The sequence below is a fragment of the Halichoeres trimaculatus genome, unplaced genomic scaffold (assembly GCF_033239565.1).
Source record: "Halichoeres trimaculatus isolate MK-OKI-2021-1 unplaced genomic scaffold, fHalTri1.1 fHalTri1_scaffold_9, whole genome shotgun sequence".
In the NCBI taxonomy this organism is placed as follows: domain Eukaryota; kingdom Metazoa; phylum Chordata; class Actinopteri; order Labriformes; family Labridae; genus Halichoeres; species Halichoeres trimaculatus.
The window spans coordinates 24,969,185-24,992,053 of NW_027437188.1; the positions used below are offsets into that span (position 1 = coordinate 24,969,185).

At 36.5% G+C, this 22,869-nt stretch overlaps 2 protein-coding genes across 2 annotated transcripts; both read left to right on the forward strand.

The window, feature by feature from the left end:
- The first annotated feature begins 157 nt into the window (after positions 1-157).
- On the forward strand, positions 158-4,433 carry tbcb (tubulin folding cofactor B). Its single transcript, XM_074679633.1, has 7 exons — positions 158-311; positions 789-942; positions 1,057-1,200; positions 2,106-2,202; positions 2,446-2,637; positions 2,870-2,942; positions 3,056-4,433. The coding sequence occupies exons 2-7, from the start codon at positions 823-825 to the stop codon at positions 3,168-3,170; spliced, it is 741 nt and encodes a 246-aa protein (XP_074535734.1). The 5' UTR covers positions 158-311; positions 789-822; the 3' UTR covers positions 3,171-4,433.
- Positions 4,434-5,366: 933 nt separating this feature from the next.
- clptm1 (CLPTM1 regulator of GABA type A receptor forward trafficking) lies at positions 5,367-22,373 on the forward strand. The gene is made up of 14 exons (XM_074678799.1): positions 5,367-5,507; positions 8,386-8,519; positions 9,620-9,743; positions 9,939-10,097; positions 10,228-10,345; positions 10,802-10,887; positions 16,064-16,184; positions 16,298-16,542; positions 16,947-17,040; positions 17,131-17,321; positions 17,474-17,569; positions 17,757-17,892; positions 19,058-19,225; positions 20,954-22,373. Exons 1-14 carry the CDS (start codon positions 5,379-5,381, stop codon positions 21,133-21,135), a joined length of 1,983 nt encoding a protein of 660 aa, XP_074534900.1. The 5' UTR covers positions 5,367-5,378; the 3' UTR covers positions 21,136-22,373.
- Positions 22,374-22,869: the final 496 nt, after the last annotated feature.

Sequence of the window (22,869 nt, forward strand, 5' to 3'; positions counted from 1 at the left end):
TGTTCTTATTTCTTTCCCTTCTTTTTTATTTTTTATTTTTTTTCTTTTATTTTTTTTCTAATCAAATTTTGGTGAACTATTTGCGTGGTCCCTGAAAATCCCTCGCATTCAAATACGGAAGGGACGCTGTGCGTAAGATTATGACGTAATGAGCTAGGTCAATGGGGCGGCTTGTCACGTGATTTTTGGCGTGGCTAAGCAACGAAAGGAAACCATTGAAATATCTTGTTGCTTTACACTTCTGCAGCATAAAGTGGATTATATCATCGGGTGTTCCATTATCTTTGGCTTCGCTATAGACGAAGGCAGATGTAAGTGACTATGTTTTATTTATGTGTCGCGGAAGGACCTCATTGCATCCAACGTGACTCCGCTGCTGTTAGCCACCCATCAGCTAGCACTGACGCAGACTGGGTAGCTTTCTAACCAAGGCAGCTAAACATGATTATGTAAAGTGAAACTTATGTTTTCAGAAGAGTTTAAGTCTTTCAAATGAGAGAAAACAACATATGCGTCAATGTATCAACATTTCTATCAATACCTCTGTGTATACAAGTCATAACAATGCGCGAGTCATACACCAAATAATGGAAAAAGGGAACGCTCTCAAGACGACACAACTTTAATCAATGTGTGTGCAGAGTAACTACCTATTGAAAATAATTTGTTGAAGTTAACGCACTACAATGATTGAATATTATTTTATAAAACATTTTCCTTTAACTGAATGTGCATACCAGTTTTTATACTTCTTGTAACATATAACCTTGATCTTTCATTGTCTTTAGTTTCATCACCTCCTGTATCCCCATCATTGGCATCATGGACAGTGGAGTGACGGTAGTTACCTGTCCGTATGTGGATGTACGCCTAACCAGCACTATCTCCTCCTTTGAGGTGAAGCGCAGGTTTAATAGAGGGATTACTATTGCGGAACTTAAGGTGAGAGTTATACCATGCCATGCATTATTAACCCCGAAAGATTCAGCCAATAACAACTCTCTATTCATGCGTCGTTCATCCCTCTACCTCCTCTTGTTATTTGAATTGTTTCAGGGGAAGCTGGAGATGGTTGTGGGCGCATCTCCCTCCAGCATGGACCTGGAGTTGTTCAGTGTCTCTGACAAGTTCATGCAGAAATTGGATGACAATGAAGCTTTGCTTGGTTCTTATCCTGTCGACGATGAGTGCAGAATACATGTAAGTTTTTTTTTCTAACTAACTGTGAAACATTGCCACTTTCCCAAGGTATGGGCTTAGAACCTTGACTGTTAAAAGTTGGCTGAAAATAATGGGAACCTGTTTTATATCAGAGCACCCTGCTTTGTAATTGGGTTGATGGTGAAAATGGTTCTTCTTTTGCATGTCTTTAATTTCAAAGACTTCAATCTCATCAGCATGATAAATGGTCTCCTTTAAAAATTAGTTATTGTTATTAAAAAATATTCTACCCGTCTAAGGATTATCAATCCACTACAGGCAGCTGGAGTTGTATTTTGGCCTTTTACATAATGACTGCTCACATGGGATCATCCATCATCCACACACACACTTTATATATATATATATATATATATATATATATATATATATATATATATATATATATATATATATATATATATATATATATATATAAAATTTATTTAAGAAGTTGTAGTAAGAATAAATAAAAATTTTCAAAAAATTTTTAAAAATAAGTCTTATCTGCATCAAAAGAATGTATATTTGCTACAAAAAAAGTGCCCAGTGTGTCAAGTATTATACAAAAAAAGATCAAAAACAAAATTGTATAGTAATATATTTTTGTGGATTTTGATAAATTTGTTTAATTTTCTTAAGGTTGATAACATTCTTAGTTCCTCAAAAAATAAGAATTTTCTGTCTTTTTTTTGATGGGTTGGGATTTTAAGGGCTAAATCAATAACAGCTTGGTCATAAGTTAATAGACAACAATTAAGCAGAAAAAGGAAAATTTTGAATTTCTTTGTGTTTATCACCCTGCTTTTGTCCTGTTTGAGCCTTTCTAGGCCATAGCTTAAACTTCTAAATCCACTAGTATGAAATTCTTTTTAACAGTGTCAGTGTCTCATGCTGCTCTACAGGTCACTGATAGAAGTGGAGGTCAAATGGACACGTTCACTGATGTTTCAAAAGTGGAGAAGTTTGAGCTTTCAGATGACGCTTATAATAAGAGAACAGGTATGGTCTAATGTACTGTTCAGTTTTTGACTTTTATAAACTTTATTTTTAGCTTTTGTTGATGCATTAATTTACTTCATGTGTAGCACTTTAAATTGCCTGTAGCTACATTTATTTTATTTTACCATTTGATTTTTATATCATGATAACCACTGGCAAATAAAAGCGCTCATGTAGTGTCCTAAATGCAGGATATCTTGCTGCATTTATATTCTGTTCTAAATTATCTTTTTTTTCTTTTAGATTCTGCAAGATCATTCATGAAGAATCTTCGCGTTGGTCAGTACAATGAGGAAGAAATGGCCAGAAAGAAAGCTGAAGCTGCCGCACGTAGGGAGGAAGAGAAGGTGGCTGCAGATGCCATTTCTGTTGGAAACCGCTGCAAAGTTCAAGTTGCTGGACAGCCCACAAAGCTTGGCACAGTCATGTATGTTGGTAAGTGTGCATATAACTTCATGAGTTTTTCTATTTTGGACACTGTTTGGGGACCTGAGGATTCTATCTTAAGTAGAGCAGACCTCTTTGACAGATAATCATCCTCAGAACTGAATTTACAGATCTGTATTAAAGGTGGTTTCATTATATTATGTATGTAATTAAACACCATGACTGAAGCAAAATAAATAAAAGTTGGAAAATCAGGTGTTAAAATCAAAGTTTTTTGCAGGTACAACAGATTTCAAACAAGGCTACTGGGTGGGTGTGAAGTATGATGAGCCCCTGGGGAAGCACAATGGAATGTAAGATCAATATTTTTATTATTCTTTTATTTAAATTTAGCTTCACACAGTGTCAATTGTGTTTGTCTTGAGTTCCCATTTAACTTACTTTGTCATAAATTGTGTTTCCACAGTGTTGATGGCAAGCGGTACTTTGAGTGTGAGGACAAATATGGTGGATTTGTAAAGCCTCAGAGTGTGATTGTGGGAGACTTTCCTGAGGAGGATTATGGTTTAGACGAGATGTAGTACTAATATTTAATATATTTTTTGATTATTTTTGTTATGTTTTTGTTTTCTTTGGGAGACATGATCCAAAGAGAAATGTCTTAAGGTGTTTTAGGTTAATCTTCTCACTCTGATGCCAACGTGGTCTGACAGAGTTGCATGTCAGGTCTCTTGGTATGCTTCATAAAATGATTACAAGATAATTTCCAATGGAGCTCAAACCAACAAGGTGTGGGAGGGTTTTTGTTGCATGTTAAGCAGCATATTAAAGGTTCATATGTGGATCCTTAGTTTAAGCACTCCTATTGTCCCTTAATTAGTGGCTCTCTAGTACTCGTTGCGTGTACGTTTTCCAAAGTGAAAGTCCTCTCTCTAACAGATTATTTTTTTAAATGACAATTCATATTAAAACTTTGAATTCTGCTCATTTATTTCATATCACTCTACAAAGATGATAATGTCAAGTTATCAATAGTTGTCCATTGTAACAGTAGAATTTTCCAAGAATTTACATTTCTAAATGGAATGGAATGGAATGAAACTAAAACAAAAAAAGGTGTTATTTCTGGATGTCCTTGCTTCCACAGTTTCACATAAAGATAAAAAAACTGGAAAAAATTCCAATGGTGTATCAGTACGCTGTACGGTTAATGAACTCATTCACCTTGCTTTACAATGATTGACTTAAAAGTTAAAATTGAAGAGGAAAAATGAATCGCAATACTTTTGTGTCCAACAAATTAACACCATGATGTTTCAATACACTTATATTTATTTCTGCAGCCTCTTATAAAAAGACATAGATTTTTTTTTTTTTTTTTGCTAAAATAACATCTGTTAATTCCTGAATTTTCCATACAAATGTCTTTCATCTATCCAATAGATTTTTTTTCTTGATTTGGTGTTTGGCTGACTATAAAACATCTGACTTTGTGTGTTTAGAGCATATACATGGTGGTTTATCATTTGTCTTTTCAATCCCCAAATCTTCACAGCATTACAGTTACAGCGTCACTCTTCACGGAATCACCTCTTATTCCTCGATATGCCTTATTTAAGCTGTTTGATGTTACCAATTCAAAACTGTTTTGATCCTCTAAAGTTTACAGAAGAAATGTAAATGAATTATTTTTGTGGTTTCCTTTGAATAATTTGCCACAACCACCGACTGAAAATGTGTTCTCATCTTCCCTTTTTAACAAAAAAAAAACAAAAAAAAAAAACTTCTATGGTGCTGATGTTACTATGTGCCAAAGTGTCATGCATATTAAAATGATTTGCTTCTACAAGAAACAGTATTGTAGAATTTATTTTCTTTATCTATAACACAACATGGGCCTCTTGTTTTCTGTCTGAGACTAACTTCTAAACACTTGAGGTTTAACATAAAATTATTGACATGGATTTTGGTTGGTTCTTAATACAAAAGACGCAGAATGATGATCTGAATGGAATAAATATAAGCAACTATAAGATTAGAAAGTGGACATTTTGACAAAAGGTGATATATATTTTATCCCCTCTTGTGAAATAAGAGGAAACATTCTTTATCTTCAGTATTAATCACATTATTAAAATGATAACACATTTTAAAAAAGGGCATTCTGTTACGTGAAAGGACAGCATAAGGACAAATTGAGTCCAGTTTCAGGTAAGCTTTGCAACAAGTAGATTGTCAACATCAACCAAATGTTGAATTGCACACGTATGTTAGATAAAAATTAAATGTCTCAAGATGTAAGTGCATTGCTTTGTGAGACAAGTTTAAAAATAAATTATTCAAGGTTTTGGCCTGTAAATGTCTTTTGCATCTAAAAATTTTGTAATATTTTCAGTTACTATGAAAGTGTCTTGTTTGTGACAGAACGTATAGATACAATTAGAATAAAAAATGGCTGTGGATCAGTCGGCTCTTACAGAATTATATTTATTCAGCTAAACTTTTGGGAATTAATTGAATTACAACGCTAGATTACTTAAATTCAAGACGGTCACCTATTGAATTAAATAGAGCCTGTATAAACTCAACTAACCAACCCAACTTTGACGGAAAATTTGACTTATTACTTTAAAAAATATATTCATTGTTTCTATTCCTACAGTTGAGTGGAATTATGTTATTTAAAAACCATAATTTTCATGCCAAAAGAGCATGTGACCTGAATTTGTGGAGCTGCTCACCCCCAGATTATGTATCGTTCCTCTGAAGATGCGCGTCACTCCTATGACATGCATCTGAACTCTCGCGAGACAGAACGGAGTTTCCCTTCTAGCAGTGTGGTGTGTGCGCGACAGAGAAAAGGAAAGATGGCGACGCAGGAGAGCGAAGCGACCAAAGCTACCGTGAGCAACGGCGAGGTAAAATGAATGACACGTTTATTACCGTGTTTAGTCTACAGTCCAAGGAAAGAGTGCCTTATGGTTTTTTTAATCGTGATGTTTGATAATGTCAAAACTGAAACGTGTTACAGAACGGTACATGAGCTCCAGTGACGTTGTCAGTGCCGGTTGGTTTCAAAACGACCCCCTCCAGCCCATTGAGAAATTCTGTCTGTTACCAAACAGATGAAAGGAGTGGGAATGGTGATGAATCTCACCTGGAGACACACTGTTAAACAGGAGTGAACAGATATCCAGTTGACTTTTTCTGTGTGAGAGTGAGCCAGCTGACTGCTGCAGTGAGTCAGTTTGCTAACGTTATCACAAGGCCTGAACCTGAGCAACGCAGCTTGGCTTGACTAAATAGCGCAGGCAAAATCTGATTTCAGACAATATCTTAACCCTTCGAAAATGTTCCTACCGATCCCTTGTTTTCCTTCACAGTAGAGAAAAGTTTGTCTTATTGTCATCTTTGAAATGATCTCAAGGGTTTACTCAGAAGCTCATTTTAACACGGACAGGTAAAGTAAATCAGGTATAGTTGTCAGGAAGTTCTACCAGGCCGGTTATCATGCTCTCTAAATTTACCGTAGATGTTAATTGGAGATAGTTCGACCGGAATAGAACCAGCTTGTAACTGTTTCCGGAAGGGCAAATGCATATCACAAGATACCAGTGGATCATAAACCTCTATAGGGAAACCCCTGTTCTGCCATGTGCTCAATCTGAAGCACTTGGCTCAGCAAACTAGAACATTTTTGTTAACAAAACACTGCTTATAACTGATTAGGAACATTTAAAAACTGTCGCAAGTAACTACTATTTGATATATTCATTTGTATTTCTGCCATTTCATGTTTAATGTATTAATACTATTAGTACGAGTTGTAACTTCAGTTTATTTCACTTTATGGCTCCACTTAAATCTAGAGTACTCAGCCACCATGCATTTGTAGAGCAGTGAAGTCAGAAAGCTCAGCAAAGATTAATCCCTGACAATCTCCCAAAAAATCCCAGAAGTCCTTCCAGATTCCTTTAAGTCCACTACAACAATCTGGGTTAAAGCAACAGTCGCGACTCTGGCTACTAATCTTTGTTGTTTAGATGGCAGAAATGCTTTATCATGGAAGCAAATAAGAAACATTATTATTAGAAAATCCAAAATATTCCGATTCCTGTCCTGGATAGCCTGGATGTTGCAATCTGAATTTTTCAACTTGAATTTTTGGATCTGAATAATTATGTCTGTTATTTGCATCCATATTTTATCCTACAGTTTTTTACCGCAATCTTAAAAAAAAGACTAAAACAAAATATCAGTGGTGAAATTTGTCTAAACAATTTAAACACATCAAGAAAGATTATTATAAAGAATGAAAGATGTGCAACGTTTATGACTTATGTCTGTGGCATTGCACAAATACAGAAACTAGGGCAATGAAACAAAGTGAACTTGGCGTGTCTAATGCCATAAAATGTATTGGTTTGGTTATGAATGTAGAAGAAACAGTTGATGTTGCGCTAAAGGCCTGCTGCTTTGTGATTATTTGATAGTATTTGATAAGGTGAAACTTCAAGTGCCTTCAAGTACCTTTATTTTTCTCAGTTTTCATTTAACTTTTTGTCAAGTTAAACCTTAACTGTAGTAGTCCAAGCACAGCATGACGAATGATTTCAAATTCCCATCTTAAAAAAAAGATATTTTTATTTTTTCTTGTTCTAATTGATGACTTCAAACAACTGAATCATTTAAAATCTTTCCTTCCTGTTCAATAAACCTGGTCTTGTGTTTCTATCGTAAAGATTACCATACATTAGCCTCCCCATCTTAAACACACACACATTCATTGACAGTCCAGTGTAAGGCATTTCCACACTGAATGAGGTTAAGTGTTAATCTTTGATCAGAGTGTGTAGATTGTAAATTATTACCTTTAACTGCCTCCCAGAGGTTGTATCTGTTGACTAACACAGTGACCAATTAACCGTGACTTTCCAGGAGACACATCCATGTCTGAGATCATGGGGTTTCTCCTATTGTAACACAGCAGGATATTACAACACGGAAGCAAGCTCTGCTTTGAGTCACTTCATAGCCTTGAAATATTATGTTAGTAATGCGTCAAGGCAAAAGGCTTATCACAAACTCGCCACTTGTTTTAAGGCGTTTTGGAAACCCCATGTTAATGTTAAAACACGCTAAGCAGAGAACAGTTTCACTCATGTCGTTTGATTCTGTAGAGTAGATCAACCCCCTGTCTCTCTTGTGTTGATGACAATGGGGGAGATAAGATGTTTAGATAGTGAGGAAGCCTCATGACTTGGCATGCACTTGTGTATTGTGTCACTTCAACACAATGTGGCCTTGCTTTAGGCAGGGGGCAAGGGAGTAATATCAACATGCTGACGCAAACTTGTGACAGAATTTTCAAAGCAGAACATCAAAAAGCTTTTTCTTCCTGTCCTAGTAAGAAAACAACAATAGCCTATCTCAGTCCCAGTATCCTCAAGTCATGTCTCTATGTGGCTCAATGTGTCTTCCCAGAATTACATACCCAGATTTGTGATGACCCTCGTTTTTGCTCACCCACCTGCATTTCCAATCCTCAGAGAATGGCTATATGCTAACTTTTTTAAAGGAGATAAGGATGACATGTTGTCTACAGATTATTCTATATGATTATTTGCTCCGTCAGTGACAGCTGTGCTGGACTTGAAGTACATCATTAGTCCCTTTCTTTTACCGCCTGTGTGATGGCATCTGTCTTCTCATAATGCTGTAGCTGCTCTGTCATTGTGGCTTTCTTAGGCAAAACTGACCATGTGTGCGTTTGTTTGTGTGTGTATTTGGTTTTAGGTGAGCAGCAATGGAACTGCTGCAACAACAGATGGCCAGGCTGTGCAAACAGCAGAAAACGCACAGGACCCTCAGCAGCAGCAACAGCAACAAGCACCTAATGCATGGCAAGTCATTAAGGGAGTCCTCTTCAGGTGAGTTTTATTTACCTTTTAACCACAGTGCCAGTCTACAGCTGTAATCTCACTGATTCATTGAAATTTGCAAGTTTGTATGTGCAGAGTTCACCCATAAGCTTGTTTTGCCACTAATTATAGCAGGTTAGAGCTAGAAGTAGGAATAACTAATTTCTGTTATTCAGCACAGTCCTTCAGGGTAGGACTTTTCTTGCTAGACTTGACAGTTTGACAGCACAATGTGGTGGATGAACCTACATAAAACTTTCAGTCACGTGCACTTTGTGTATCAGTCGTATCCACTGTATCCCACTGCACTCGTCTTTCAGGGTTAACTTCATTCCAGGGAAGTGGTGGTTGAAGGCTGTGTTTTTAATCCTGTTTGTTATTGTTAACCTTGTGCAGGAGAGATTTATTCATAAACTCAAGCAGTTTCAGTGTGATTGAACAATCAATTTTCATGGTGAACAGATTCAGGAATATTTTAGATTGAGGGATAATTCATGTTTAACCATGTGCACACTCTCTCTAAAGACTAGGGACCCAATACCTGGGCTTTGGTATAGGCTGATACGATGCATTCTTATACCAGTATAGATTTATTCCTGTCTTTGTAAACAACATTGAAAAAAAATGACTGTACCACTATCATTATTATTAATAAAAAAAATAATAAAATACCCCCACCATAGAGAAGTGTACATAAAACAGTAACCACATATTAGGGCAGATTTAAATTTAAAAAAGTAAAGACAGATGTTAAGAATTGGCTTTTAGATCATTGATTTCTCCACCAAGCTGTTATGTTAACCAGAGGTTAAATCCTTAATTTGTTTAGCTCTAAATGTGTGTGTTAAAAGTTAAAATGAAATGCTGTTTTACTGGATAGAGTTCAATCAGATAAGCTTCTACACAGTTTCACCCTCATGCAGCAATCCTAAAGACATCAAGACAAGCTGAGTTTTTATCTATATATTGAGAAACATAAAACATATTTGTCGGTTTACAAACCTCCAAATGATTCAAGTGCTCTTCTTTGCTTTGTTGTTTTTAATCAGCTGTTAACCTCTTGGAATTAGTGTCTTATTGTTTGTTTTCCTCTGCATCTGCCCCCCCAGAATCTTCATAATCTGGGCGATCAGTAGCTGGTTCCGCCGTGGGCCTTCCACTCCTGACCCTAACACACCGGCTGGGGCTCCTAGAGTACCGAGCAGAAACCTCTTCCCCAAGGACACCCTCATGGTATAACACTTTGCTGTTTTATCTGCTCAGCTTGCTGCTTATTAAACTTTTAAAAATTGAAGCAGTTCATTCTTAAATACTCGATCCCTGAAGTATCAAACAAACCAGTGTTATCTCCCTCTCTCTGAGTGACTCGCCTGCTCTCCCATGACTGTACTGTCATAAACCCCTCTTATTTTCTCACCATGTCTACAGGATCTGTACGTGTATGTGTCCCAGGAGGAGGTGTTCACTGACTTCAACAACACAGACGCCCTGTTCTGGTTCCACAGGGATCTGGTCTATGGAGACTGGAACACAGGGGAGAATGGGGATGGCTGTTATGAGCACTACAAGGAAATGGACATTCCAGAGGTGAGGATGGATGGAGAGGAGTGAAATGTGAAACAGATGCAGATGGGTGAATGAAGACTGGTGATATGCTTTTTATTATTGATGTGTATTATTATTATTATTATTATCCCTGTCTGGTGTGTACCTGCAGAAAGTGCAGCAGAACGGATCGCTCTACATGCACGTCTATTTCACTAAAAGTGGATTCCATCCAGATCCAAAACGCAAAGGGCAGTATCGCAGACTGGCAACAGTTCATTCAACTCGAAGTAAGCCCATTTCGAAAATATATTTTCACATAAAGTATTATATGAAAGCTATTAGGGCTGGGCGATTATGGTAAAAATAAGAATACCGATTATTTTAAGTGATATTGAAATCACAATTAATATACACAATCATTCATTATTCAAAAACTTCAGTACTGATTTAAACACAACTTTAAAGAACCAGCAAATGGCACATACAGTATTATTGATACACATAAGTCACACACACTCGCTGTGGCTGCACATGGAACACAGAAGAGCTATGAAGCACAGGAACTTGCATACATCTACACTGCGTGGCATATTAATTGTTTTTCTTCGATTATATTGTTTTTATGATTGTCAGATGGCAAAATTGAAATCACGATTAAAATCAGATTAATTGTCCAGCCCTAATAGCTATGATAATGTATGAAATAATTTCTATGTTTGACATTAACCTGTTTTCTCTTTTAGTGTTGAATAAATTCAAACGGAGAAAGTTCCTGAAAACCAAGAATCTGCTAACAGGAGAGACGGAAGCAGATCCTGAAATGATCAAGGTTAGTCATTTATTTATTTTATTTTATTTTATTTATTTATTTATCTCAAACTTTAAAAAAACAGAAAACAAAAGGAAATAAAGAAATAAACATATGAGTGCAAACACATGCACAGCAACCAGTTTGAGAAGGAGCAGAATGAAGCAAAAAAGCTTATCTAGTTCTGCCCCTTTCAATACAAAACAGATACAATATCAAATTATAACTCAGAACCCGCTGACAACAGTGTTCATAAACATCCAACTCATAATACTTTCAAATTCACCATTGTATATCTGTTCAAAGCAACATTTTAAATTACTTACTGTGATTATTTACATATGTTAATAGTTATCAATGTTCTAATCCAAGGCCATGTTATCTTAAATTACCTGTATGAGTTTAGTAGTACTTTTTTATAGTGTAGTTTGAATATTTGCGTGGTAGTGCACATTTTTAAAGTGACATCCAGTCTGTTCCAGAGTTTGACTCCACAAACAGAAATGCACAAACTTTTAAGAGTTGAGTGAATGATTGGTAAAATGAAATTATGTTCACCCCTTAGATTATAGCCCCCCTCTCTGGTTTTGAATTTTTTTTGTAAATTACCGGGTAAATTATTGTGCAATGCTTTATATAGCACCTGAGCAGTCATCAGATTAACTATGTCACAGAATTTTAGCAATTTTAATTGTAGAAATAGAGGGTTAGTGTGATCTCTGTACCCAGCATGACTTATTAACCGTATAACTCTTTTTTGTAATGTGCAGATCTTTTGTAGATTGGTCTTATATGTGTTACCCCAGACTTCAGCACAGTAGGAGAGGTATGGCAAGATCATGGAGCAGTAGAGGGTGCGCAGAGATTTTTGTGGCAGTAAATATTTTGTTTTGCTGATTATTCCAATACTTCTTGATATTTTTGAGCACAGATATTTTATGTATGGTTTCCAGGACAGCTTATGGTCAACCAGAATGCCCAAGAACTTACTTTCATAGACTCTTTCAATAAGTATGTCATCAATTGTCAGCTCAATTACACCATCTGTCTTTCTTTTCCCAAATACCATAAATTTTGTTTTAGTAACATTTAGTGATAATTTGTTTCTGTCAAACCAGCATTTCAGTTTACACAATTCATTCTTGACCATATCTAGCAGCTGCTCGAGGTTATCTCCAGTACATAAAATATTGGTGTCATCAGCAAACACAATACATTTTAATAAGTCAGACACTTTGTATATATCATTGATATATAGAATAAACAACTTAGGGCCCAGTACTGACCCTTGTGGGACACCACAGGTAATGTCTAAATAACTTGACCTGTGATGACCCACCTGAACAAACTGAACTCTGTTGCTGATGTAGCTCTTCAGCCAGTCTAGAGCCACCCCCCTTAAACCATACTTCTCCATCTTTCTCAATAAAATCTCGTGGTCAATGGTGTCAAACGCCTTCTTTAAATCAACAAATATTCCAAGAGTGAATTTCTTTGAATCAAGACTGGAAGATATTTCCTCGATTAAATCCATCAAGGCCAGGGAGGTGGATCTGCCTGATCTGAACCCATACTGACTTTCCATTAAAATGTTGTTTTTTTCTATAAATTTGTCCAGTTTATTGTTGTAAAGTTTTTCCAGAACTTTTGAGAACTGTGACAACAGAGAGACCGGTCTATAGTTGGTGAATGAGTCTTTATCGCCAGATTTGAAAAGTGGAATGACCTTTGCAACTTTCATCTTTTCTGGAAAAGCTCCTGTTCGGAAAGACAAATTAAATATATAAGTAAGTGGATTTATGATGCAATTTATTGTATCTTTAACTAAAAACATGTCAATCCCATCTTCGTCTGTAGAGAATTTGTTTTTACATAACTTAACAGTGTCAATGATCTCTTTTTGCGTCACTGCTCCCAGAAATACTGAATCCCTCACACTGTCAATACAGATATCTGCATCAGCAACAGACTGCCCAGCACTGTTAATTTCTCTTGCCAATTTTGGCCCCACTTCAACAAAAAATTCATTAAATCCCTCCACTATTTTAGATTTATCATAGACCTTTTTGCCATTTACAATAAAGTGGTCTGGGTGACCCACTTTATTTTCAGACTTAGTTAATCCATTCAATATACTCCATATTCCTTTAATATTATTTGTGTTTTCTTCAATTAATTTGCCATAGTAAGTCTTTCTACTTGTCCTAATAATATTAATAAGTTTATTTTTATACCTCTTATATTTTTGCTCAGATTCTTTTGTTCTTTGTATAATAAATTGCTTATATAACATATTCTTCTTTTTGCATGCATTCTGAATCCCCCTTGTCATCCATGGTTTATCCAAATATTTGTTACTGTATTTATATTTCATTATCGGGCAACTTTCATTATATAGTTTCTTGTAGATGTCTAAAAATGTGTTATAGGCAATATTTACATCATTTTCATTGTATATGCTACTCCAGTTTGTATTTATTAACTCATTTTTAAATGATTCAAGATCCTCCTCACGTCTTTTCCTTTTAAAAATAATCTGCGTAGTCTTTCTCTCCTTCTTAAAGCCACATTTATGAATAGCAAACACTGGTAAGTGGTCTGAAATGTCAGCTATTAACAATCCATTATCAATATTGCTATCCATATTATCTGTAAAAATGTTATCAATAAGAGATGCACAATCTACCGTTATCCTACTAGGTTTGGTGATTAGTGGATGCATACCTTTGCTGTACAACAACTCAATAAATTCATCTGTTTTCTTATGCTTATTGATATTAAGTAAATCTATATTGAAATCTCCACATAAATAACTTATCTTATTTCTTATAGTGCTTAATATTTTATCCATTGTGGCAATAAATATATCAATATTACTGCCTGGTTTCCTGTACAAACAGTTCACCATTATATTTTTTTCCCTTTGTATATTCACTTCTATGGTGATGCATTCCATTACCTCATCAATGACTATACACAGATTTTCATGGACCTTATATTCCAGACACTCGTCAATAAACAAAGCCACTCCCCCACCCTTCCCATCCTTCCGATTAACACAATGAAAATTATATCCTAACAAGCTGAAGTCATCACCCCGCTCTAAATTAATCCAAGTTTCAGAGATGGCTATGATGTTAAATGGATTTTTAAATTTCCCTAAATATTCTTTAATATTCTGGAAATTTGCATATAAACTTCTACTGTTGAAATGAATAATAGATATACCTTGATTATGCGTAATTTCTGAATTAAACTGTTGATCTGTAAAGTAGCTACTTTGTGACTTAATACTGTTAAGAAAGTTCTGTTCAGGGTCAATGTCCTTTTCAAACTCTAACATAATTGACTATACTATTTATGTAAATATATGCTTATCCACATACACATATACAGTATATGCATACATACATATACACACATACATACACATGTATATATATGCATATATACGCACATACACAACACATACATACACATACACACATACATACCCAAAAATTATATGTTTTGTTTGCTTTTGTTTTTTTTTGTATTTTCTTTTCCCCAACTTCATGTAAATAACTATAAATGTAATTCTATTTACTTTAGTATAGATATCTTTAAATAATCTATTAAAGTAGCAAGTCTAAAGTATATTGTTATTATTGATATTATCATTATAGAAAATTCCATGAATTGAGGTAGCTGTTTCATCAAATAAGGTATTTCTTAGTTACAGGTCTTTGTCCAAACTCTCCAGTTGATCAATGTTCCTGATCCATTGCCCCCTGGCATTTTCTGGAGCACCCTTTGGTTTGATAAAAACCCTACAATTAACTGTCCATGTGGAATGGATCTTTCCCTGTTTCTTCATCTGTCTTGCTTTTTTTGCAATGTCTGCATTTTTCTTAGTAAGATGTTCATTCAGAAATACATTGGTTCCCCTCAGCTTTCTTCCTTGCTTAAGCAGATCAACTTTGTTTTTTCTGTTGTTAAATCTTATTATTATGGAAGGTATGATTGACTTGTCCTGATTTCCCCTGTTTGACAACAAATGACAAGCTTCAATATTTCCTTACAAACCGCAATATCCTTACTCTGTAGAAAAGCAGTAACCTGCTCCTCTGCAGTACCATCATGCACAGTCTCACTCTCTGCCCCCAAACCCCTGACCGCTTGAGTATAGCTTCTGGGTTTGATTTTGAGACCGGTGATGATTATGTCATTCATTCGTGAATATTGCTCCAAATCCTCCACTCGATTCTCCAACCAGTTTATTTTCTTGTCCTGTTCCAAGTTTTTTTTCTTAAGTTCCCTGATTTCGGCAAGAAGATCAGTACTTACTTTTGATTGACTTTTTTTTTCTCACTACCAAATTGGATCTTAATTATTTTTTGTAGTGTGTTTGAGACATGTCCAAATCACCAGAGAGAAATGTCAGGCTGGCTTTTAATGTCCGGTGTCCTGCTTATCCCAGGATTATACTACAGGTTCTTCGGACCTATTGATACCTGATTTTTTCTCATGGTGTAGGTATCTGTTGTGTACCAGTAGATTTATTCTTTGCATAGCAAGATCATTCTGGCCATTAGTCTCTTTAAATAGTGGATTGCTTGACACTGGCCAAAAAAAAAGGACCTTGCCACAGAAAAATATTTGTCCCCAGGTCCCTCAGTAGGAATGGATGCCTTCCACATTTGAAACTATATGATACCAATGCCCAGTACCTGGCAATCGTTATTGGTACTCAGTGGTACCAATTTTTGGTAGTTTTGTGTGTGTTTATGTGATAATAAATATAAATGTGTTCAATAATTAATCTCAGTTTTTCAATTTAACATATTTATTTCTCGATCAATAAACTTGAAATGCTGTGTTCCTATCGAGCATGGAAAATCACCTTCTCTTTCACTCCCTCACAGTCACAAGGATGTGTTTGGGTACCAAAACATGGTGACGTTTGATTTTACGTGAATCGGTTTTCAGTACTACAGATGTAATTTGGTCGGTACCCTAAAGGTACCTGTTTCGGTACCTATCCCTATCCCTCTGTGAAATGCTGTGTACTTATGGAGTCCCTGTCATTGACAGATCAAATTATTGTTGGAGCCATTAAAACATGACTCGCTCAGTTTCTTCATGTTTCGTTTCAAATCTGAAAAACGAATTCCAAGATCATCCCTTCACTAATTTGATGAATTTTGTTTCCTCACAGCGGGCAGAGAGCCACGGTCCAGTGGAGATCATCTCTCACTGGCACCCCAACCTCACAATCAACATGGTGGATGACCACACTGCCTGGGTCAAAGGCTCTGTACCTCCTCCTCTGGACCAACGTGAGTTCCTGTTTTTTTAGTTTACAGCTCAGTTTTCTAGATACTATCCCAACAAGGATTCCTGTTGCCTCTCTATCCATCCCTGACTCTCTGTGTTTCCTCTCTACCCACAGATGTGAAGTTTGATGCAGTAAGTGGTGACTACTATCCCATAGTGTATTTCAATGACTACTGGAACCTTCAGAAGGACTACTACCCCATCAACGAGACCCTAAAAACACTCCCTCTGCGCCTCAACTACTGTCCGCTGTCCCTGTGGCGCTGGCAGCTCTATGCTGCCCAAAACGCCCGCTCTCCGTGGAACTTCCTGCCTGAGGATACCTACGAGCAGTCTGATGAAGACCAAGACTCAGTCAAGGTAAGAGGTTAAAGGTCACAGAGAGAAAAGTATGACACAGATCGAACTGTATAGAAAGATTAGGGTACTTTGGAAAAACAATGGATTTGGTTTCATGTATATAACGGTATCAGTACAGATACCCTTTTAATGCTTTGGGGCAAAAACTAACCTCTGCTTTTAGGATTCAGATGTTGATATCCATTTGTGCTTTGATGATTATCTAACTTTTTAAAACACCTAGGAGAATAGCTTGTTTTGTTGTGCATGATCACATTATTGTAGTAAGGTGATGATTAATTAACGCACACACACAAACACACACAGCTGTGTGGGCATTTCCAGCTTTGTGCAGCCATACTTTGGGATGAAAACAAAATGTTTAAGAGTGTCACCCAGAGATAAATTCCGCTCTCTTTGTGTAGGTGGCCCTCCTGGAAACCAATCCATACCTACTGGGACTCACCATTGTTGTCTCAATTGTGCACAGCATTTTTGAGTTCCTTGCCTTCAAGAATGGTAAACTCACAGCAACAGAAGTTTGTTGACTTTGTAACAATCATATCCAGTTTTAAACTCAGCCTCATCTTGTCTCCTCTTCGTCCTCAGATATTCAGTTCTGGAACAGCAGACAGTCTTTAGAGGGCCTCTCAGTGCGCTCCATCATATTTGGAGTGTTTCAGTCCCTGGTGGTGCTGCTATACATCCTGGACAATGAAACCAACTTTGTGGTGCAGGTCAGCGTCTTCATCGGCCTTCTCATCGACCTGTGGAAAATCACCAAGGTCATGGATGTCAAAGTAAGTCGTATTTTTTTATTCTATCAGTATTTTGATTTAACATACACTGAATTTTTACTCTCCTTTGTTTACCCTTTGAATGTCTCTATTATGTGTCCTCTCATAGTTTAAATGCTGTATTTCACCAACTGCCTGTGTTTGTGCTTTTACAGCTTGACAGAGAGAACAAAATTGCAGGAGTAATCCCAAGATTGGTATTCAAAGACAAGTCAACATATGTGGAGTCTTCAACCAAAATCTATGATGATGTAAGTTACATTAATACTAAACTTAGATCAGACACTATCCAGACGTTTTAAGTATAAATCGAGGTTAGCAGTAGTTCCTGTATCCAACTGTGTTCAGGCCAAATACACATGAAAAGATCAAAGACGAGACCAATACATAAAGATTTGATTACTGTGTCTGATAATTCTGTTTCTCCTCTTTGATCAGATGGCCTTTAAGTATCTGTCGTGGCTGCTCTACCCTCTGTTTGGCTGCTACGCTGTCTACAGTTTATTGTATGTAGAGCACAAAGGCTGGTACTCTTGGGTACTCAGTATGCTCTACGGCTTCTTGTTAACTTTTGGTAAGTTTCTTTTCTTGTTTCATTTATCTGTAAAGTAGTGGTTTTGGAGATACAAGATACAGCAAAAATATCAATGTGAAATTGTTTTAAGGTTATATTTTCGAGCTTTTATGCCTTTATTCAGAGAGGAAAGGACTGTGGATAGAGCAAGAAATAGGTAGAGAGTGGGGGTGACTGTTGGAAAGAGGCCACAGGTTGAGTCAAACCCGGGCTGCTTACGTGAGGATTAGCCTCTGCACATGGGGCCTGCGATTTAACCACCAGGCCAAACCAGTATCCCCATGCTTGTCTTATTCAAAGCATTTAAAAAGTGCAAACTCTGGGTAATTTAACTGTTTTTAATATACAATCATATCATACTCCAGGGCTATGACAGAAACAGCTGCTTTTAAGATGTACAGGAAACATGATGTCAAGAAGTCAAGCTGAGACACTGAAGTTCACAGGAATAAAATGCAGACTTCTGCTGAGTTTTGCATTTTTGAGTCAGAAAAAACATTGATTTTAAAATCAATAAGTAGCTGACATGAATGAAACAATGAAATAAGTGGACTGAATGTTAACACTGTAAATTGTAGTAGTCCAACAGATGAGATTCATGTTGAATACATAATTTCACATTTTGATAATAAAAGGAGTCATTATAGCATTTTTTTTCAGGTGGAGGATTTATTTAGAGTAACATTTTAATTTCGAACTGCTGCTGTACTTTTCTGTTTTGTGTCTTTATCTAAAATTCTTTTGTCTCTTCTCCTTGTAAAAATTATAATCACCCTAACTCACAGGATTTGATTATATCTCATAGTATAATGATCTATATCTTTCAGCCCTTTCCCTGGATCAGTTTCTGCTTCATTTTTAGTAGTTCTATTGATTTTTAATCCATTACTGTGTCCAGCTCCAGCAGTGTTTGTTTCTGTTTGTGTAAATAAGCTTTTGAAGGCAAAAGAAGAGATATTATTGCCTCTCTTAATTAAAAGGTCTATTAATGGAAGTGGATGAAGCTGATGCTGACATACTTGCATCACAGTTACATGTCTAATTCTCTGTGACCTTGGGTAATGTGCTGTTTCATATTGGCTTGCTGTCTCATTTACTGCCTCTGGGGGTGGAACTGTTTCTGTTACTTAACTGATGTCTTTCTTTTTGTTTCTACTTTTTTCAGGCTTCATCACAATGACGCCGCAGCTATTCATCAACTACAAAATGAAGTCTGTGGCCCACCTCCCGTGGAGGATGCTCACATACAAGGCTCTCAATACCTTTATTGATGACCTCTTTGCCTTTGTCATCAAGATGCCCATGATGTACAGGATAGGGTGCCTCAGAGATGGTACGTCTTACTGGAGATAACTATTGATATATTTAATGTGGGTTTACTTGTCATCTCATTTAACTCTTTACATTTAAATTAATCTGACTGAACTGTTCGGAAAAAAATCTAAGAACGCAAATTCAGAGTTGGGAGCTTGATTAAGATAAAGCCAGATTCAAATCACAGCCACTCAAACCTTGGTTTCACTTAAATTATGGTTTATTTATTTATTTGGGACGGATACAGTAAACAGAGACAAACTAAACAAGCCATCCAACGAAGTGTCAGTATTTATATTGAGTATTAATTTGCAACAAATGTTTATTGATGAGCTTTCAAGAGAGTAAAAGTTTAAACTGGGTCAATTTGACACTGTAAGATACCGTTTATGTAACATTAGTAAAAGCAATAGTACTTATGGGAAACAATAAAAACAGGCAGAAAATCAGACATTTCTTAACTAGGTGAATTTTTGCACTAGATATGAAATAGATTTCAAGAATTTCTGGATTTTACTCATTTTAGAAAAGGCTGTCTGAAAAAAAGACATTCTGTAGAATGAAACTTTACAACTGAAACATGTTTTCATTGCCTGTCACCACAAAAGTGCTTATAAACCCAGGATCAAGCTTCAGTATCCCCCACAGCATCTTTTCGTTGACCTTCAGTCTACATTTAGCCCTAGCTGACTCCATCTCATCCTAAAATGCTTTTTCTCTGATCACACTGTATTTCACCAGTTTAGGCATAAAGATTAATTCAGAGTATTGTTTGAATGAACTAAACCGTGAAACACCACCAAAAGTTTTAGAGGAGCTGAGCTATTTGAGGTTCACTGACAAAGAATTAGCCTCCAAAAAAGGCCATGTGAGGTCATCTGACCCTCCTAGATGTGCTGAATATGGGTTTTAATGAGTTTAAGGAGCAATTTTCATTTAGCGGCTGAAACTGTTGCTCTTTACTGCATCACTCAGCCTAATTAAGATAATCCATAGTTTCTGTTTTGTAGAAGTGGGATTGTCTTTTTCTTTTGGAGCTCTGATAAATTCAGTCTAGAGAATATTAACAGAATTTATGGAAAACCAAATCATCACTGATACCTCACCTCAGCAATGTTCTGGGTTTATAAATGTGAGTGAAACACAGTTTGCACATAAACTTGATCAGAGAGCTATTAATAGATGAAATATTGGATTCAAAGACACTAGTGTTTGTCTGGGATGATTTACCATTTGCACAAAATAAATTCAAGAAATACTTTTCAGTAGGAAATAAAACACAGAGCTGCTTACATCTCAGCTGTAGTCAGAATGTTGCTTCCTCTGCGGATGAACCAAAACTAGTTTGATACGCCCGCAGCTTTGCTAATCAAAAATGGACACAGCGCCACCTATTGAAACAGAATGAGACGTTTGTCTGCTCCATGTATGTAAACATACTGACTGCCAAACTTTGTCGGCTGATGTGATGTTGTCATAGAGACTTCAACGTGATGTAAATCAGTATGGTCTACTCTCGACTACCTGACCACACATATTACAGAAATAGCATTTAGAGATCACCTATTTTGGCGCTGATCGCCTCATTTTGAATCATGGATTCTGATCAGGCATATATCTAGAAGTGAAACTTTTTCAAAATCACTTAAAAAATCCTCTCAGGGACATTAAATCATTTTGGGGTAGTTGTAAATTGATGAAAAAACACTTGATTTAAAAGGTCTTGCCTGTTTTTCTCCTCCTGCAGATGTGGTGTTCTTTATCTACCTGTACCAGCGCTGGATCTACCGGGTGGATCCAAACAGAGTCAACGAGTTTGGCACCAGCGGAGTCGACCACATCCAGAACAACACAGAGGCGACAAATGCTGCTCCTGCTGCAGCTGCCGCCATCACAGACAAATCAGAGGGGGAGAAGAAGAACGATTAAGCAAGGCGGTGCCCTCACCTGCCTTCCCCCCGGCCCTCGCCGCTGGGGCATAGAGGACTCGAGGAAATCAGGCATGGAGAGGAGTCATTGTTAAACCGTCATGGATGCCTCTTCAAAAAAAGTAAAAAAAAAAAAAAAAGCAGTTCGCAAATTCACAAAGAATCATATTCAGTTCTAGACTTTGGTAAATTCTTCTTTCTGTTTCCCACCCTCTCGTTATGCAGTTCAAGTGAAGTAAAACAAAACGTGATGTACTGTATTCTGTATGATTTCTCTGAGAGTAAACATGTTGGAATGGAAGCTGGGAGGGAAACCGGTCCTAGTGACAACTATTTTTCTCAATATACATATACAGGGAAGAACGAAGCCAAGTGAGACTTTTGTTCTTTGTGTAGATTCCTTGTGAATTTTTCTTTTCATTCCATGTGAGTGCCGTGTTTTCAGTCTGTCTGGAAACAAGGGAGTAGTTTTGGAGGCAACTGGAAAGACGCTGAGCCACGGCGGTTGTAGAAAATGAGGGAGACCAGATAGAAGACCTGAAGAAACACTACCCACCACAGAGGGAAACCACCCTCAATTTTAAACAAATGGTTAATGTTCTAAAGTTGAACATAAAAAATAACAGCCTTGTTGGTATTAATATAAATATATTAATATTGTCAATGACTTATTTTTGGTCTCCAGTCACTGAAACGTTATTTTGTATGTCTTCAAATGTACAGAATCTCAGCTTGTCATGTTAATACTGCAGATGTCAGAAGAGTCTAAAAGTAGCTGATTTATGAGACTGATTTTTATTTTACCCCCTCAGCTGGATGTCTGATTTCTAAATTGTTTCACGCTCCAGACCAGAACACCTTGACAGACACAGCGGAGACGGGTGTCTGGTGTGCTGGGAGAATTACAGTCTCATGTTTTAATTTTGAGTGCTGTTGGTTCCATGTTGGTACATATTACATTTTGATTAATTAATGTTTATAGTAAAACTTAAGTGTGATTTAAAATGTTTATCCAAAGGTTTGTTGATTTATATTCATTGGTGTGGGTATGGGACACAGCATATGGGTAAAACCTACATTTGAAGTTTCCTTTGTTGAATTGATCCTGCTGATACTTTTTGAAAGAAAAGTTTGATATTGACCGATTTTCCTGAGCTTAATGTGTCAACTTCAAATGGCCAAGTTTTTAAATTTAAAAATATATTCAGCAAATAACACCTGTGTTCAGGGGGCTAAAACTATAGATTCATAAATCTTTTTTTTTTTTAATGATAAGGATAGTACATTTATTAATGGGATAGTAACAGAAAATTCTTCACCTGTTTTAACAGATTGCAGTTAATTACAAGTAGCATCTCACTAAAAGTAGCATATAGCTATGGTAGATTCTAACAAAGCTAAGTCTTAACATATCATGAAGTTGAAGTGGAGGCATCCTGGTATTAAAATTTAGGATCACCTAAAGTAAATACTGAAGGAAATGTTTGATTATTTTATTTACTTGACTGTAGACTCTGAATTTCCCTCAGGCATTTATTTATCTGACTCCAGTGCAGCTATTTTTTAGTTTCTTTGTACTTGGCTGAGCCACTGCCTCCTCTCTACGTGGAAATAGTTCCCCCGCTACACTGGAAAAACACAGGAACTACAGAGAAAGGCTTCATAAAACACCCATGTTACAATAAAAACAGCTTTCGCTGTGCGTCACCTCTACCTGACCCCCTGGCTTTACTAT